General features: G+C 66.4%; 1 protein-coding gene and 1 long non-coding RNA gene across 11 annotated transcripts in view; one reads left to right on the top strand and one right to left on the bottom strand.

Moving 5' to 3' along the window:
• NAV1 (neuron navigator 1) overlaps positions 1-18,578 on the top strand; it is a 188,637-nt gene that overhangs the window by 64,544 nt on the left and 105,515 nt on the right. For 5 of the 10 annotated variants that reach the window (XM_081487256.1, XM_081487254.1, XM_081487255.1 and 2 more), the window contains exon 4: positions 4,495-5,277. In XM_081487256.1, coding sequence (XP_081343382.1) covers positions 4,495-5,277 — 783 coding nt within the window. Of the gene's footprint in view, positions 1-4,494; positions 5,278-16,120; positions 16,341-16,473; positions 16,936-18,578 lie in introns of those variants that run through there. The other 5 variants (XM_081487266.1, XM_081487264.1, XM_081487265.1 and 2 more) reach the window with 5 other exon arrangements.
• LOC145505403 (uncharacterized) lies at positions 10,894-16,779 on the bottom strand. The gene is made up of 2 exons (XR_014052988.1): positions 15,926-16,779; positions 10,894-15,486 (listed from the first exon to the last, which is right to left on the bottom strand). It is a non-coding gene; the product is annotated as an uncharacterized LOC145505403 (long non-coding RNA).

An 18,578-nucleotide genomic window follows, 5' to 3' on the forward strand; every position in this document is an offset into this window, starting at 1 on the left:
TTTCCGGATCTTTCCTCAAACGTGCCTCCTCAGCACAGCCTCCCTGGGTCACCCAGTCACACGCTCGCTGCCCACCCTCAGCTGCTTCACGCTCCCCATCCCGGGTCTGTTCCTTCTCCTCAGCGCGTCTCAGTAGCTAGCCTCCTGCCTGTCGCCCATTCCTCCTGTTTGACTGGACGTCCCAGGAGGACACGTTTCCGTCTGCCGCGTCCCAGCGCCTCTCAGGGCGGCGGGTGTGAGGGGCGGGCGGTGGCTGTCCGTCCGCCACCTGCGCGGCCTCCGGCCTGGCCTCGAGTGTGTCCTGGACGCTGAGAAGGTCCTTGCTGAGGAGGGAGGATACGGGTGGGGTGACGGGGCGCAGACAAGGGCGGAAGGACGCGGGCCTCGGTGGCCGGAGGGCTTTCCACAAGGGCAAGGAGTTGAGAGGGGATGAGCTCAGCACAGGGGTGGCAGGGCCCCTGAAAGGCGGGGCTGGCCCCCCAGGTCCCGACGGTGGGCGCAGGGGTAAGAGATCACCCTCTCTGCTCTGCCCTCAGCCCTCGAGGAGCCGAGTGTGGCTTCACCTGCCCGCTCCCCTCCTGACTCCCTCTTCTCCCAAGGTCACCCTTCAAGGTCAGTCAGGTGGGGGCATCCTAGCTGCCTTCCCAGCAGAGACCCTCTCTCAGACGGGGGGGCAGGGCCTGTGGTTCTGGGTCACGGGGGGGGGGGCGGGGGATGGAGCGTCACACCGCGTGTCTGTCCCTGGCCTGGGGGGGGGGTGCCTGTGTCTCAGATATCAGACCCCTCCCCCCACCCCCACTGCAGAGACTGCCATGCCTTGGCAGAGACAGGTGAGGATGAGCGGTCTGGGGGCCTGGAGACGGGGTCTGTCTGTCATGATTGCAAATCAGCCTCCTTCCCATGTCCCCTCTGGAGCTGGGGCAGGGCCCAGTCCCCTCCACAGGCCTCCGCGCCGTCTGCACCCACTCCCCGCCCAGCTGGGCCTCTGCCTGCCCGCACAGCCCCTGGCCAGCTCCCCTCCGGGGCCCCACCTGGCCGCTCGAGTGGGGAGAGGCTGGGGGGGGCCCCGGGCTGGCACTGGGGTGCGTGACAGGGCAGCAGCCTCTCTTTTTAGGAACCACTCGAGGAAGCAATCTGCATGTATTGGCTTTATCGACTGATGCTGGAATGGCTGTTGCCACGGCAGCGAGCGCTCCCACTGCAGTGGAGGATGGTGGGAAACTCAGGGGCTGTGAAAGGAATAGGGAGAGCCAGCGGCGGGAGGGAGCGTCTGTAAGTTCCAGGACGCCAGGATGATGATTTAAAGGGACCTCCCTACGGCCGTGGGAGACCCTTCAAAGACGGCCAGGGGAAGGGGGACGGGCGGACAGACAGAGGACCGGCCCCGCAGACTCAGCACGGAATCGGCCCAGGAGTGATGGGAAGTGTCTTCCGTCTTGTAGATTGACAGGCGGTGCTTCACGCAGAGGGAGGGGGAGGCGGGCTCGTGTGTCCCTCCTGGAAAACACTCTCTTCTGGAAGAAGGTGAGATTTCAGGAGATGATTATTGAGGGAAGGGAACGGACTTGGGGTCTGGGGCATATGACACCCCTTGAGACACGGGAATAAAGAGGGGCCGGGACCAGGCCGAAACGCAGGAGCCGATGAGCGAGTGAGGGCAGCAGCGAGGAAGGGGCTCAGGCCAGGCAGTGGGCACCGAGACCAGGAGGGCAGGGGGCAGAGCAACAGCCGGAGCGGGGTCAGAGCAGCACCGGAGACCAGGCGGGGAGGAGGGGACCCGCAGACAGGGTGAGGAGACGGCGGCTGAACCGACCTGGAGCGGAGCGCTGGCCTCTGTCCACAGTGGCACCCAGGCTGGGACGGGCCACAGCGCCAACCCGGCGGTGGGGCCACGTGGCAGCCAACCCACCCCCGTCTGCCTCGGAGGAGATGGAGCCTGTGTGCACGAGAACACAGACAACGGGCAAGCAGTCACTTGGTGCCCCAGGGAGCAGCGTCCCCAGATTCTCGAGCTGCTGGTTTTAGGGACGGGGAGACCCCCTCGTGACTGAATTCGCCGTGTCGTGTGCAGACTAGAGAAGACCTCGGGGTGAGGATGGGGATTTGGGAGGCCGTTGTGATTTCAGGAAGAGTGACTCGTGTTGGGGAAGGGCGGGCTTGTCACACAGACCTTTGGCGCCGACGGAGGGACTGGATCCTGTCCTCCAGCTGGGAGGGTCTGGGCTTGAGCACGCGTGTCTCCCGTGTGCCCGGGCAGTGGGGGGGGGAACCCTCCGACCAGCTTCCTCTGTGCGGTGCCCTTTGCCACGGGACCGTCTAGTGAACTCACACCCGCTCCGCCCCCCACCCCACTGCTGGGCACCGCCACCTCCAGCTCTCTGCCCCCTGGTCTGAACCCTTCCCTACTTAGGCCAGTCCTACTCCAGGAAGCTTCCGAGAGTTCCTTCACACATTCTCCCACCTGCCACACCCGCTCACATGTATGGGGGACCCCCTAAGTAGGTGCTGGAGTTTGGTGTCACAGCAGCAGGGGGACAGGGGGCCTGCCCCCGGGTTCAGAGCGCCCTCGGTCCTGCTGGAATGAGCCCCCTGCACCTCTGTCCGCCCGCGCGGGACACACCGCTGCGCCTGGCTGCTGTCTCCCAGGAACAGGAGCAGTCCCGTTCGAGTCTCGTTTGTTATTCTGCGGCTTCTGCCGGACACTGAGCCCCCTGCGGGCAGCACTGCCACCTTTCTCTGTTTCTCCAAGGCCCAGTCAAGGGTCCATGTCTCTCAGCAAACGCCCTTCTGCCTGAGGCGTCCGTGCTCAGTCTGTGGCCAGCGCATCCACGCCGCCACAGTCCTTGGACCTGCAGGCTTTACGTGTCTCGGTCGGGCCCCGGCACCCTGCCAGCACCCAGGAGCCATGCAGGGAGCAGGCCCGGAGCCCCGTACTCAGGCCTCCAAACCCATGTCAGCATCTGCTCTGCCAAGGTGACGGGAGACAAGCTCCGTCTGAGCGTGGGAGCCGGCGGGTGGTGCGGGTGGAGGGTACAGACAGGTACACAAATGCCTCTGGCACAGGCAGGCTGTGCCTCGCAAGCTGAGCTGAGCAGGGCCAGGAGAGTGGGGGCAGCAGGAGCCTCAGAGTCTGGGGGTGCATAGGGCTGCAGAGATAGGTGGTGGAGATGGGGTGGCTCCCCGGGCCACCCCCCTTCCTCCTGTCCCTCTCGTTCCTGCCTGAGGACTGCTTGCTCAGGCAACTTGGCCCTGACTGGGCAGGCCAGGGAGGGTGGGCGGTGTCGCGTCTCCTGAGGGCCAGGCCTCCCTGGTGCCAGCCCCGTCAGCCTTGTCTCCATCCTGCACGCCGCCCTCTTCCCTGGATGGGTGCGGGCAGCTAGGAAAACATCTTTTTATTGGCTTTGCAGCCCCCACCACTGCTCCGGCAGGCGAGGGGCCAGGGCCGACCCCTCCTGATGCCCTGGGCTTGATGGAGCACATCCCAGGTCTAGTCCCTTTACCTCTGAAGCCGATACTATAGTCCCCGGAGAGAAGCCAGAGATCCAGAGGCTGCAATGACTTTGACGAGGTCACGCAGTCATACCCAGACGCCAAGATCAGCCCCCTTCTCCAGCGCCCGGAGGCCCCTCCCCAGCCCACGGGGCCAGTCTCTCCAAGCCACCCCCGGCCCATCCTCAGGAGGCGTCCCCACCTCAGGAGGGCAGCCTTGAGCCTCACAGAGGACGGGAGGTGGGGCGGGAGTGTCCCAGACGTGGGGGCGGGGAGCCGGCGCCCCGACACGGCTTCTCCACCCCTCCCAGCGTCTCCCCCAGGCCCGCTCAGCCTACTGTCCCTCAGAGTCCCCAGCCGCCCAGCCTCAGCCCCCTTTACCTGCAGCCCCCACCGCCTCAGCAGACCCTCCCACCGCCCCCGCCCCCCGGGCGCGGCAGGGGACCACCCGTGCCCCAGATCCTGCCCGCTCTGCGCCGAACGCGAGGAGAAAACCGGGTCGAATCCCTCATCCCCACACCCCTCCGCCCCTGGATCTCGGCTGCAGACACCACCCCCTCCCGAGCCAGAAATAGACTCTCGCGCCCGGCTCCGCGCGCGCGCTCGCCCTCCCCTCCGCCGCCCTCCCCCTCCTTCCTGCGCCCCGTGTTGCAGCCCGCAGCCTCCGCTCCCGCTGGCGGGCGGCTCACGGCCAGCGGGACCCACCGGCCGGGCGGGCAGGGGCCCGGGATCCGCGCCGAGCATCCCGAGCGCCGGCGAGCTTCTGGGCGTGTGTTCCTCATTGATCGATTTAAAATTCTTCATTTGTCTTTCCCCCGCCCCGCCCCTTTCCCCCGCCCCGCCCCATCGCTCCCCGGCTTCTCCCTTCCCCGCCGCTTGCCTCGCGTTTCTTCCTCTGCGCTTCGGCTGCCTCCCCCTTCCTCCCCCTTCCTCCGCGGTTTCTTCCGTCCTTTCCCTCCCCCTCCCGCCCCTCCCCCGCCCCCTCCCCGCCCCCGGTGCCTGCAGACGCCCGGATCGTCCATGCGCTCCTCGCGGGCAGAATGCTGGGCGGCAGCGTCAAGAGCGCGCAGCCCGAGGTGGAGCTGAGCGGCGGCGGCGGAGAGGGCGCGGACGAGCCTCGGGGCGCGGGCCGGAAGGCGGCGGCGGACGGCAGAGCCATGCTGCCCAAGCGCGCCAAGGCGCCCGGCAGCGGCGGCACGGCCAAGGCCGGCGCGGCGGAGCTCAAGGTCTTCAAGTCCGGCAGCGTGGACGGCCGAGTCCCCGGCGGGCCGCCCGCCTCCAACCTGCGCAAGCAGAAGTCTCTCACCAACCTCTCGTTCCTCACGGACTCGGAGAAGAAGATGCAGCTGTACGAGCCCGAGTGGAGCGACGACATGGCCAAAGCGCCCAAGGGCTCGGGCAAGGGCGGCCCCAAGGGCCGCGAGGCTCCGCTGATGTCCAAGACGCTATCCAAGTCCGAGCACTCGCTCTTCCAGGCCAAGGGCGGCCCGGCTGGCGGCGCCAAGACCCCTCTGGCTCCGCTCGCGCCCAGCCTGGGAAAGCCAAGCCGGATCCCGCGCGGCCCCTACGCCGAGGTCAAGCCGCTCAGCAAAGCTCCCGAGGCGGCCGTGAGCGACGACGCCAAGTCGGACGACGAGCTCCTCTCCAGCAAGGCCAAGGCGCAGAAGGGCTCCGGGCCCGCGCCCCCCGCCAAGGGCCAGGAAGAGCGCGCCTTCCTCAAGGTGGACCCCGAGCTCGTGGTGACCGTGCTGGGAGATCTGGAGCAGCTGCTCTTCAGCCAGGTGCTGGGTGAGTCCTTCCCGCCCCACCCCTGTCGTTCCCCTTGCACGCTGCCAGGAAAGGTGTGGGGGGAGCCAGCCTCGCTCCGCTGCCCCCCCCCTGCGCTGCTGGGCTCTGCGGACCCCGGGGCGGGCTGTGCGGGGACACTGCGCCCAGATGTGCCAGACTGGCCCACCCCAGGTGCCACATGCCGAAGTGCGCCTCGGTAGGTATGGATGTACCCGGGCCGGAGCCCCGGCTCGGCGCTGGCCTGTCAGAGGTGAGGTTGGACAATGAGGTGCCAGGCTTAGCTTCTCAGAGATAGAGCCCATCAGCTTCTTCCTGGAATCTTAAAGCCTAGCGTCCTCCTTTGGCAAAATCGGGGGGCTGGTGGAAACCACAGCCGCGTCGTGGTCTGTTCTGGGCTGGAGCGCATCGCCGGGGTAGAGGACAGCTGTTGGGGGACAGAGGTGAGCGCTGTTCGGCCGCGGAGCAGCGCTAAGGCTCCGCTTCCTCTGTGAATCCCCGGCGGGAGCGCGCGTCGGATTTCCCGGGTGTGGGTGTTCTGGCAGGGAGACGCTCCTGGGGCCTGGGGGCCGGCGGGCAGCCAGCTGAGCGCATCTGGACGCCCGTCCTGTACCTCGGCCCGGCTGTGGCCCGCACCCCCACCCCACCCTACCCCCGGTGTTCGGCGCGTGGGGAGAGGTCTGGGGGTCACGCGGAGACTCCCCGCTGACCGGGAGGCCTTATCCTCTCGGCTAACGGGGGCCTGGCGGGCGGGCGGGGAGGAACAAAGCTCGCTGGCGGAGGAGGCGCGGAGAGCTGCTCCATTGTTCTCCGACCTGAGGAGCCTGAGCGGCAAACCCGGAGCAGGCCCGGGGCTGCGCCTGCTCTCCCGGGACGCGGCGCCCTGGGAGGGAGGCACCCGCGAGGCGCGGGGCAAGGTGGTGCCCCCAGGGGCCGGCGCGGCTGTGCCCAGGAGGACAGCGGCGAGGCCCGGGGCCGGCGGCCGCCCGCGCTCCGCGGACTCTCTGCGGTGGAGGCGGGGATGTGGGTACCCCGAGCCGAGGGACCCGGCTTCCCGGGTCCCCACGAGCGGCCCGCTCCGCTGGGGGCTGAGGAGGGGCGTGTCCGTGCGCGCGCGGGGGCGGAGCCGGCGGGCTGTGGCCCGCGTGACGGACAGGCCGCGGCAGGGCGCGTGGGGGCGGACGGGGGCTCGGCGGGCGGACGGGGGCTCGGCCGGCGGCCGGGAGAGGCCGCGCTGCGAGGACTGGTTGGCCGCGACCTTCCCGGGATCCCCAGGGCCCTACTGGGCCGGGGTGACGGACCCCTGGCAGGGCGGGTTTGGATTCAGGGGCTTGCGGAGGAGGCCGCATACGGGCTCTGCAGTGGGTGGGGGCTGGACACCCGCAAAGCGGGAGGCGCGGGGGCCTGAAGGCCTGGCCTCCACAGGGACCCGTGCGGATGCGGGTGGGGGCGGAAGTGGAGGGGCCGCCTCATCCCCCACCCCGTGCGGAGCGCTGCCCCCAAAGAGCTTACAGTCTAAAGGGGCGACACGGATGATAAAGGAGAAAAGCAAGTGATTACAGGCAAAAAGGAGAGCTGTGGAGAAAATGGGGGTGCAGGAGAGGGCCTGGGAGGTGAAGACCTGCCTCGGCCCCTCGGAAAAGGGGCTGTTGAGTTGTGACTGAGCCAGAGGAGGCGCAGGGCTGAAGGGGAACACCCCCCGATGGGCTGAGGGGTGTGGGACGGAGCAAGGGAAGGTGTGGCCTGTCTGAGGGAGGGAAGGGACAGGCGAGCAGAGGGCACGCCCCCCTTTCAAGGTCAGGGCTGCCCAGGCCTGCGAGTCCCGGAACTGCCCAGGACAGAGCTGCCTGGCCAGAGCTGTCTTAGTTGCTTCTCAAGAGGCAGTGACCACAGAGACCCTGACAGACAGTCCTGGAGCTGGTGGGGGAGGGGTAGTGGGGGGGAGGGGGCCGGAGTGTTGTGGGGGAGGGGGGCTGAGCTGCAGCCCTCACACCCCTGAGCACCTACCTGTCTCAGAGAGGAGGGAGGTGGGGAGATGGAGGGTCAGAGCCTGGCCCGGGGGTGCGGGAGGCTCTTGGAGCCACCCTGAGTCCGTGGTGGGAGGCAGAATCTGCGGATCCCTGAGTCGCAGGTCTGCATAGGGGGCCTGATGGAAGGAAGGGAGTTGGCTGGTGAAGAGGGGCCTGGCCAAGCTGTGTGCTGGGTACGGGCCCCCAGACGGGTCCTGATGACCCCATGGCAGAGCTGGTGGGGGAGAGGAGTGGACAGTGTGGCAAATCTGCTGGACTGACTGCAGGTGGGGCTGATGGGCAGACGGCCCCAGGAGGGCAGGACATTGAAGAGGGGGTAGGGAGGAGTGGGAGGAGCAGGTGACCCCAGGCAGAGCCCCTGTTGTGAGTGGGGTGGGGGTACCCCAGAGCCCACGAAGGTGCCTGGGTCATCAGACCCCTCCCTGGGGAGGAGGGTGGTGCCTCCAGGTGATGGTGAGAGACACAGGTTCCACACCTGTGAGCTCAGCGTCGGGACACGCCCACCCCCGGACCATCCCAGACCCCGGGAGCCACCCAGCCCATTCCTGGGGGAGGCAGGGAGGCAGCTCCACATGAGAGCCTTTCTGGAACGAAAGAGAATGAAAGCTGATCACGGCTTCCCAGAAGTCAGCTGGGGCCCAGATGGTCGGGCAGGCGCCCTTCCCTTCCCTTCTCTAGGAGCTGCCAGAGAATGAGGGTCCCACTGGGAAGCCCTGGAAACTTGGAAGGCTGAGGGTTGAGCGTCCAGAGGAAAGGGGCCCATCTTAGGGCTCAGATGCCGTTGGGCCCTGGTGGGCAGTCCACCACAGGCACCTCCAGGGTCCACACCTCCCGGGTGAATGAAGGTCATGGCCTGGGGCGGGGCTGGAGGGAGTCTGCAGTCTGAGCTGCTGGTGCAGGCGTCCTGAGCTCCAGGGCCGCCTCTGCAGCTCAGGCTCCCCGCTTGGGAAGGGCGCTCCCCTACGTGTCAGGACCTGGGAGGGGTGCAGATTGAGGCGAGCAGACCTTGACAATGCCCCCCGAGGCCTGAGAGCAGTGCGCATGCAGTCCCACCCCGACCTCCGATCAGTCAGCAGTCGACTCCCTCGGAGGCACCCCCTCTTCAGCCCTCCAGGTGCTCGGCCCGTCAGGTGCAGAGGAACCCAGGTGGCTGGGGTTCCTGCTCCCACCTCCTCGGAAGGCGTCTGGACCCAGGAGAGGGGTTGCCATGACAACGGCTAGGCCCTTGGAGGCGATGGCCTGGCAGAGCAGGGGAAGGAAGTCAGGAAATTATCTCTGTGTAAGCCAGTGGGTTGATATGGGGTGTTTCAGGGGGCGGGACTTACTCTAGAGGCTGCATTCAGGGATGCGTGAATCGGGGGTGGGAGCCACCTTCTCCAGCGGCTCTTTTCCTTTTTGTTCAGCACACTGGGCGGGTGGGGAGTTCTGGGGAGTCCTCCCAGAACCGATGCCCGGGCCGATGGGCCGTGTGTGAGCTCGCCCACACTCACGTGCCCTCGGCTCCACACAGAGGGCTGCGGCTCCACACAGAGGGCTGCTGTGCTGGAGCCTCCCCAGGGGGCAGAGCCGAGGGGGAGCCCGCGTCGTGAAGGGCAGCTGGCAGGCCCCTTCCTCCAGGTTCACTCCTCCCAGGTCCTGCCCCTGCCCTTTGGGCCTCCCCGCTCCAGCTGCTGCAGCCCCTGCTCTGTGGCTGAGGGGAGCGGATGGGCCGGGGAGGGCTCCTGGCCGCTGCTCTGCCCTGAGGGCAAGCACCCATGGAGGGCGGTGCCCAGAGCTCCTGGCAGGAGATGCTGGTGGTCAGAGTGTCTCCACCCCCAGGCCCAGGCTCCCCGGGTGAGGGTCGGAGATGGAGTAGGATCAGGTCGCCTGGAGTCGCTGGCTGCTTCCTCGGTGTCGGCCTGTGTCCCCTCCCCAGCTGACGTGCACTGCGGCACAGCTGGCCTGTCCCCCCGCCGCCAGCACCAGAGGCTCCCTCTCCTGCAGACCTCCAGCTTCGCCCCGCCCCAGTGCTCCCTCCACACACACGCCTGCGGCTCGCAGCCTCTGGCGTCTGAGGCTGGGGGTGCGCTGCGCGAGGGGGCCCCAGGCAGAGCCCGTCCTGGGTTGGCCAGGCTCGCGGCCTCTGGCGTCTGGGGCTGGGGGTGTGCTGCGCAAGGGGGCCCCAGGGAGAGCCGGTCCTGGGTTGACCAGGCTCATCCCTGCTGCACTGCAGTCCCTCCCCTCACGGCGAGAGGAAGGAGCCCTTGCCTCCCTCCCTGGGACTCAGAACACATAGTGAAGACTGTCTGGTGGAGCCACCCACCTAAAGCCGAAATTACTCCCTCGTAGCATTGTAGGCAGGTGGGTGTTCTGTTTACACAGCCCCAGTGACAGAGGGCTCACTACCTCATTTTCCTGGAAAGCACTCATTGTTAGAAAGGCCGCTGAGCCTTTTCTATCTCCTCCACCGGCGTGGAGGGCACAGACTGCCTCCCGGCTCCTCACGGGTCAGGCCGGCCGCCTCTCAGATGCCTGTCCACGTCTTCTCCCATCTTTTCTCCCTTCCTTGTCTTTTCTTTTGGAGTGAGACTTGCAGAGGAGGGGCCGAGCTATTCCCCCTGATTCCTGGGCCCCAGGGAGCCCAGCCCCTCCGGACCCCCACCTCCTTGTAACATCTGCACCCCAGCACCTGGCTGACCTGGGGTCCATCCCACAGCGTCCCCCTCGGCCTGGAGGCCTGTGCTGGCCGGCCAGGGGGAAATGGATGCCACGTGCTTCCCATTTGTGCTGGCCGACCTCCTCCCACCGCGTCTGTATTACCCCGTTACCCGGGTGTGTCCGATATCCCCAGGGCCTGCCCTCGCCCACACGGGAAGCCGGGGTCATCCCTCGGGCGGCCCCCACACCTTCCCTCACTGTGGCTCCTGGGGACCTGGCCCTCAGGGAGAGGGAGCCAGAGCCCCCAGCCCAGCGCCACCTCCTGAGCAGCAGGCGCAGGGCCAGGCCAGGAGGACGCCCCAGGGACGGCGTTTGTGCCCAGGCAGTGTCTGGGGAGGGCACAGTGTGCATGCCCGGAGGACCGGGAGCCCTGGTTCTCATCTCTGACGGGCACCTATGACTCTGGCAGGAGAAGGGGGAGGCTGGGGGGCGGTAGGGGAGAGCGCGAGCAGGGGCCCCACTGGCGCCAAGGCAGGAGCGCGCAGGCTCCCATTGTGGGCGTGCTCCGGGCTCACCCGAGGGCTCTGGCTCCAGCAGCGCCCAGGCTCTCACTACCAGCACTGCCTGTTTGCCACACGGCTCTTCTCCAGCTCCGCCCGGCCAGAGCTCTGCTGGGCGCGGCTGGAGCCCTGTCAGATCTATTTTCAACACCCTGATGATAGGTTCAGGGCTGCACCGAGCGGTACCACACAGTCTTCTAATCTCAGCCTGCACTGACTGCCCGGGTGCTTGCCCCTGTGCCTCGGGCGTGCAGACCTGGGGTGTGCACCCCAGGTGCCCAGGTTGTCTGGAGGGGTCCAATAGGGGTGCTGCCTTTGGGGGTGATCGGCTGAAAAGTGCTGGTGTTTTCTTGGAGAGCCAGACTGTCCGCTGTGACCCTGGCTCTCAAGGGGAGGTGGTAAGAGTTGAGAGGGCAAGCCAGGCAAGTGCGGGGAGGAGCTGGTGTCCGGACATGAGCCCCAGGGCGTGGTGGAGGTGGGAGGCTGAGGGTGCAGAGAGTGGCGGTCACGGGGGAGGGTGCACACAAACGCTGCACACTCAGCCTCCAGCAGCGGCACACAGGCTGGAGGTGTGTGTATGCATGCACGCCCGCGGACTGGCCAGGCTTGAAAGGGTCTAAAACATGACCAGATGGACCCCCAGGTGGAGACCGCATTGGGGCTCACTGGGCCCTCTCCCAGAAAAGCCCCGTAAGGCTGTTTTCTCTAGGACCCAGGCTCCCTCTGCCCTTGGTGACCCGCTGAGCAGGCCTTCCCTCTGGGGGTGCTGGCAGCCCCATGGGAAGCCTAGCTTCTCTGGGCAGGACTCCTCACCTGACACGGGGCACAGGCTCCGACATCTCGAGCTGGGATCTGACCCGCCACGGCAATCAACAGGCCCAGAGAAAGTGATGGCCTTCTGATGACTGGCACCTGCGGATCACGTGGGGTGTGATTCCTTAGGGTTAATAGGTCACTCCGTGCCCAGTGACCCTGTGCTTAAAACTGGGTGAACGCCAACCCTGGACAGTGGGTTGTCCTCCTGAGTGCAGGGCCAGGGCCTGACCTTGATCCCTGCGGCGCCAGCTCCCAGGAGCCTCAGGAAGCTCCCGTCCCTGCGGGGTGAGCGCGACTCCACTGAGCCCAGGGCTGCTCCTGGGGTCGTGGCTCGTCCGCTCTCCGCTGCCCGTGTGTGGGTAAGCCAACAGGAGGCCCTCTCACCCCTGCAGGGAGCAGGCGGGCAGGGCGGCCTGGAGCCGTCAGCGTGCGGGGAGGGTGTGGTGTCCCGGGTGTGAGGGGACACCATGGACAAGCGGCCTTGGAAAGAAGGTTGGATCCTGGCAGCAGAGACTAGAGGGACTGGGCTCAGGAGGAGGAGGGGATGCGGGCTTCCTTGGGGCACCGGCCGGCCGGGCGAGGTGGAAAAGGACGTGAGCGGGCAGGTGGGGGGTGCCCTGTGGCGACTACGACAGGCCCCGGGCAGGCCCTTGGAGGGGGGTGGTTGGGGTCGCCCCCACAGGCCCCCGACGGCGTCCCGAGCCTGGTGTCGGTCCGGGAGAGGTTGCTGAGTGGGGACTAGGCGGCCCAGGGCCTCCTGGCTTCCATGTCTGCTTGCCGAGCGAAGGCGCCCTTTGCAGCCCCTGCCATGTCCGGGGGAGGAAGGGGAGCAGTGGCAGCTCTGAGGAGGCCCGAGCGGTCATTGCTGCCCCGCAGTCCCGGGAGAGCCGCGACCCACAGCCCCTGGCAACGCCGAGCGGAACTGCGCATGGCAGCGCCGGCATGTGAAGCGGTAGGGACGACAGAGGTGCCCGGCTGGCGTGAAGAGACACACGCCTGTGGGGCGGGCCACCCGATTTGGCTGCAGCATGCTTGCTGCATCCCAAAGACTTCCTGAAGGAGCTGGAAGTTGGGGTAAAGGAATCCGTGAGCACTGGGCATGAGGGGCCGAGATATTCCAACCGTCCAGCTCTGCTTGGGTGGGGTGGGAGGGCTGGATCGGGGTTCCCTGGCTGGAGGCCCTCAGACCAGACAGTCCTCAGGGGCCCCGCCTCCCATGGAGGCCCCGATGCGGTGAGGGGCCCCAGGGGACGGTGGGGGGTCTCCTCTCCACTGCAGGTCTTCCCCATCCTCTGTTGTTTGGGGGGCCACCTGGCTGGTCCACGTCTGTGGCTCGGGTGCTGCCATGGGATTCCGCTGTCCCAGGAGCTGGGTGTCTAGCTTTGTCCTGGAGCTTGGGCTTCGCAGGAGTCCTAGGGTTCTGCAAGTTTGAGCAGAGGTGGACGCAGCCGAGGCCGACTCAGCCCATCCAGACCCTCCACAGCCGAGGCCGACTCAGCCCATCCAGACCCTCCAGCCTCTGGCGTGGGAGCCGCATCTGCCCTGCGGCCGCAGACAGCCTGGACTGCAGGCTGAGGGCCCCGAGCCCCTGTCAGTGGGAATCCATTCTCTCCGGCTCCTTGCAGATGTCCTTGCCTCCCGTCGCTGTCCTGTCCGAGCAGCAGACAGACGGGCGGGCGGTCACGGGGCAGCCATGGCTGTAATGCCCAGAGCTGCCGGCAGGCTCCTGGGGAGGGGGCTTCTCCATGGACCAGAAGGTCGTGGCCATGAGGGGGAGGACCAGGCCGGCCGGAGGGAAGCGGGTAGGGCCCTACAGGTCAGCCTGGGGTCAGCTGTCCCCCCCGGGCCCTGCGCCTGTGGGCCCTGGACCCATCTGTCGTAGCCGTGGAACGGGAACACGCCCCATCAGCCTCAGCCTCCCTGGTGGTCAGAGAGGGGTCAGACTTGCCCACCCGCCGCTCCGCAGGGAAGGATGGGCTCCGGGCTGGGCTGCAGGTACAGCCCGTCTGCCTCTCGGGGCCCAACTTCCCCTTCTGTCCCTCCATCACTGCCTCTCGGCCAGTAGCCCTGATTTTAGATCACTGTGTCTACAGGACGCGGGAGAGGGGGTGAGGGAGCATTAGCTTCATGGAGGATCTGGGGGGGGACGTCAGCTTCATGGAGGATCCAGGGGACGTTAGCTTCATGGAGGATCTGGGGGGGACGTAAGCTTCATGGAGGATCTAGGGGGAGCGTTAGCTTCATGGAGGATCCGGGAACATTATCTTCATAGAAAATCCAGGGTTGTAGTAATGTTTGTCATTCATCATGTGACTCGCAGCGGGCACCGTGCTGAGCGCTGCATTGATCCACGTAACTGTCAAGAACTATCAGCCTTGTGAGTTTGGTGCTGTTTTATCCTCATTTCACTGATGAGGAAGCCGAGAGGTTGAGTAACTTCCCCAGAGCCGCCCAACCAGGGGAGGAGCAGCCTGGGTACCCTGCCAGGCAGACGGGCTCAAGCAGCCTCTGTAACCGCGATGCTCCCGGGCCTCCTGTGGGCCTGCAGACCCTCTGGGCGGCCGCCACGCCCTGACTCGGAATGGTGTGGTTCACTCCGAGGTCTCCTGTGGGAGCCGGGTGGTGCAGGCCACCGAGCACGGCCCCTGGAGCCCCTGGGCTCGCTGCCAGGCTGCGGACAGTGTGCGGGGCCTGTGTCCCCACCACCCTCCCCGTGCACCGGTCCGGCCCAGCTGTGGCCACGTGAGAGCTGCAGGGACCATCCTCGGCTGGAGCCTCGTGTCTGGGGCCCAGGCTGCCTGGCGTAACAGCAGAGCACCAGCTTGGGGTTGTACAGAGGGGGCCAGGCGTGGTCCTTACCTGCTGACCGCCCCTCACCCTCCCTGAACCCGTCCTGCGTGTGTAGGGTGGGGTGAGGCCGAGATTAAAGAGAGGTGTGAGCTCAGGGCCTCTGGCAGCCCCTGCGACTGCAGAGTCGGTTCTGTTGCCGCCTCCCCCACAGGCCCCCCGGACCCTGGTTCCTCGTCCTGGTCCCTGATGGTGGCTCCCAGGGGCTGTCGGTGATCCAACAGCGTCACTCGTAGGGCGGCATCAGTTCAGCCCAGGAAGTCTAGTTCAGACTCTGGCATCTGGAGCCAGCCTTCAGGAGGGGACTCAGCACTCAAGGTCTTTGAGCGCTGGGAGCCGCCGGCGGGGTTTCCAAGGGGAGGGGCATCTTCTGCTCAGCGTTCTGCCGCACACACCTGGCTCCTCACCTCCTGAAGGCAGACCCGCCCTTGTGCCCCTGGTCCACCTGGCAGGACATGGTGCCCACAGCTCGGGGCTCCTCTGTCCCAGGATCAGCCCATCTCTCCGGGGGTGGGGGCCTGAGCCTCACAGGACGGAAGGGATGCACAGTCTCCAGAAGGCAGCTTCGCCAAGTTTTTAAGGTCATTCTTCAGCCAAGTGGCTGTTAGACTTTGATAAAAAGAAAATAGCAGAAGCAGCATGAAAAGGGGTTGGAGGTCAGCAGGGCGGGGGGCAGGAGGGGCGCCTTGTGTTCAGGCTCGTCCCCTGTGCCTGGACTTTGGCTGTGGCCTGGGGCTTGTCCACATCAGGGAGGAGCTGGCAGCACCCTCATTTCTGGGAGGGTGGGGACTCAGGCCTGACCCCGAGCTTTGTTCTGCTTTGGTGCCTCTACCCCCCAGGTCCTCTGGGACAGTCCTGCCTAGTTCCCAGACCCTCCTTCGGCCAATGACCCCTCTCGTGGTCCTCGAAATGTCCTGCAGGGCTGAGGCGTGGAGCTCCGCCCCGCTGGCTGGTTATCACTCAGCTGGGAGGACGTCTGGGCAGGAATGAGGCCCAGAGGTCCTGGCTCGTCCCTCGGCTCAGGGAGGACAGGTGATGGGGTGATGCTGACCCAGCAGGGGTGCACGCGTCAGCCTGGGGCCAGCGGTGGGGGGCCGCGGGCCTGGTGTCGGGTGTGATGTCCGGTGGGGGATGGGGAGGGGTTTGCCTGATGACACAGCCTGCCTCTGAGCCAGCTGGGCAGGGACTGGATTCCAGCCACTTTCTCACACTCGCACAGAGATTGGGTTTCCTGCTGAAACCGAATCTCTGAATCAGAGTTCCCAGCTCCTCGGTGCAAGCTGTCTGCAGCAGCTCTGTGCGTCCCCCACTCTTGGTAGGTCCTGGGAGGAAGGACGCAGAGGACCCCGGTCAGACCCACAGGCTGCGGGGCAGACACCCCGAGTTCAGATCCTGCCTCTGTGTTAATCGGCCTTGAGGCCAGTCAGCCCTCCTGACCTTCAGCTTCCTCACCTGTTCAGCAGGTCAGATCGCCTTGCCAGCCGCCGCCAGGATGAAGTGAGATCTTTACTAATCTGTGGCTGCCCTGCTGGTACACATCTGGCCCCCCTCCCCGCAGCTGTGTGGGTCTTCAGGAAGGAGGCCCTGTCCTCGGGGAGCCCCAGGCGGACCTGGCAGACGCAGCCCAGGGCCCTTTGTCCTCAGACCCCTGTGTTCTGGTCCCTTCCTCCTGGGCCTTCGAGACCCCCCCAGCCTCCCCCACCAGAGCGCCCCTGCCCTCCTTGGGGTGCCCTTGGACCTGCCTCTGCTGCTGCGTCTCACCTTGGCCATGCCCCAGGTGACCCGGTCCTGTCTGTGAGCTCTGGAGACTTCTTCCCAGGGCACTCCCTCTCAGACACCGCGGAGCTGCAGACAGGCAGCTTTCCTGCTGCTTTCCGTGTGTGCGTTTGGCTAAAAGACCGCAGCGCCCTCCCGCCGGTATTTCTTCCTCCCCCGCATCCTCCCGCCCTCCTGTTCTGCCGAGCTCCCTGCGCCTCCAGCACCCTCACTCCTGCAGCTCCTGGAGGTTCCGCCGCTGGATGTCGGAGGCCTCCCGGCGGTCCGTGTCCACCTGTCCCAGCGCCGGTGCAGCACCACCTCTCAGAGGCCTCCCCTCCAGCCCCCGCTCCTCAAAGGAAAGGGTATGGGCCGCGGCCGGCAGGGGCACTGTCGCTGTGGCCGCCTCCGGGGCTGACAGGTGAGGAGGCTGGAGGCGCCCTGGGGTGGAGCTCAGGCTCCACCTCCCGTCCGCGGTCTTGTTGGTGCGGGATGGTCGTTAAGAGGCCAGAACCGGCCCCGCCTCCTGCTCCAGCGCCAGAAGCCCGCCCCCAGCAGGTGTGGATTTTCTGCATCTCCTTAGGTAGCAGATGCACTCAGTCCTCAGTGACCCGCGCCAGGCTGAACGTTCCCAGGAGCCCTTCCGTCCACCGAGGGCAGCTTTCCTGGAGGCCTGGGAAGAGCGGTGTTCCTAGCCTGGTGTCTGGTCACTTTGCAGCTGGGGTCTACGTCCCCACCCGGAACTCTCCTGTGAGGCCACCTGTCAAAGGAGAGCCCCGTTTGGGTGGGGGTCCGAGGCTGGAGCCGAGGAAGGGGCTCCCGATCCCACCGTCTTCTCGCTCAGACGCCTTCCCCTCCTGTCGGCACAGCTCCCTGGCTCCTCCTCTTCCACCCCTGCCTCCGCCGCACCAGACAGAGCTGGAAGGGGGCCTGTCCCCACACCCTCTCTCATCTTGCTACCCTCCTTACCAAAAAAAGAATCCCATGTTATCTCGAGCCGCTCTGGGAGCAGAAACGTGAGTCTGGAAGAGAAGACGGTGGGGTGGGGCTGCCTGGGGGCGGCCCAGAGCGGTCCTCGTCTCCAGGGCTGACCCGGGGCTGCCTCTGATGCCTGAGCCCAAGGGGTGGGTGAGCAGGCCCGGCCTGGGGCCCCAGACACCCTGGCTCGCCAACTGCCCTTACTCGGGAGGAGGAAGCGCGTCATGGTCTTCGGGCCACAGCAGTGCGCAGAGCAGACCCGTCCTTCCTCTTCGTGGATGTGAGACTGGGGGGTGGGGGCCACTTAAGCACGTGGTCACAGAAGGGCGTTCTCGTGTCACACTGGTCAGTGCTGGGCAGGAGGACGGGGGGCCTTGGCTGGTCCTGGGGGAAGGGGCCCCCTGGGCCAGGCCTGCAGGCGTCGGCCCGGCTGGGGCAGTGTGAGCAGCGGGTCTGAGATGGAGCGTGTTCGGGTGTGGGGGGAAGAGAAGCTCATGCGGAAGGGAGGGGGCTGGCACGAGGCTGGGCCCGGCAGGGCCTGGTTAAGGTTGGGATTCCGAATTTCATCCCCGCGTCCAGTGGGAAGACAGGGAAAGTTGGGGGACTTACACTAGGCTTGTGTTGTTCAGAAGGGGCTCCGGCCGCTGTGGGCGTCAGCCAGAGGAGGCAGGTGCCCCAGCGGTAAGGTTCCAGCCGGAGCCTCCGGGCAACTCTGCAGCAGCCTGGGGGTGGGGGTGGGGGCAGCGAGTGGGACCCCGCAGGCCCCACAGATGGACACCGAGGGAGCCAGGTTATCGTTCTGCCTGGACACTGAGTTTCTTAAATGCGAAACAGGTGCAACCTGAGAATAACATCTTGCTGTTGTTTGTAATAACGGCTTTTTTAAGATGGTGAGCTTGTCGCAACTGGACTGAGGACGTCTGTGATTCATACAAACCAGCCTCCGGAGGGGGGCCGGTGGGTGTCCTGAGCTGGGATGTGTGGCCCCGGCGGTGGAGGTGTGGTCGTGGTGACGAGGGTGGAGCTGTTGGTGGTCCTGCTCCTGGTGGTGTGGAGACTCGGGGGATGGTCGTACCCCGCCGTCCCCGCACGCAAGCCAGGCCCTTGTGGCGCTGGGGGTTTCTGCCCCCGATGGGCTGGGTTACTCGGGCTGAAGCTGCCCGCAGAGTGCCCCTTCCCCGCTCCCTTAGGCAGCGCATGTCCCTGAGCCCAGGGCCCAGCTGTGTGATGAGGGGATGCTCCCTGGCCTTGAGGACTTGGCCATCTCTCTGATGTGACCAAGTCTTGGTGTCCCCCTCACTCTGCCCATCTTGCCCCCTGTCCTTACCCTCCTCTAAGGCCCAGAACGGGGGTACTCCACACGTGCCGTGGGGAACCGTCTTCAAAGCTGACACCCCCCGCCACCCTCTCCTCTACCCCGTCTGCATCTGTCCCTGTGCAGACCTGGGCAGCTTCGGCTGGACCCTGGACCAGCTGTTACTCTGTGAGCCTGATCAAGGCCTGCGACCTCCTGGGTCCCGAGTTTTCTCATCTCTTGTAAACACAGGGTGATGTTTCCCTTTGAGCTCAGACCGCTGTTGGGGGATGCAGACGAGACCACATCGAGGAAGGAGGGTGCGCGGGTGCGGGCCCCGTGTGGGCGCACTGTGGCGTCAGCAGACCTGTCCCCAGAGGGGCCCTC

The sequence above is a fragment of the Giraffa tippelskirchi genome, chromosome 5 (assembly GCF_054371585.1).
Source record: "Giraffa tippelskirchi isolate mGirTip1 chromosome 5, T2T-mGirTip1v1.2.pri, whole genome shotgun sequence".
In the NCBI taxonomy this organism is placed as follows: Eukaryota; Metazoa; Chordata; class Mammalia; order Artiodactyla; family Giraffidae; genus Giraffa; species Giraffa tippelskirchi.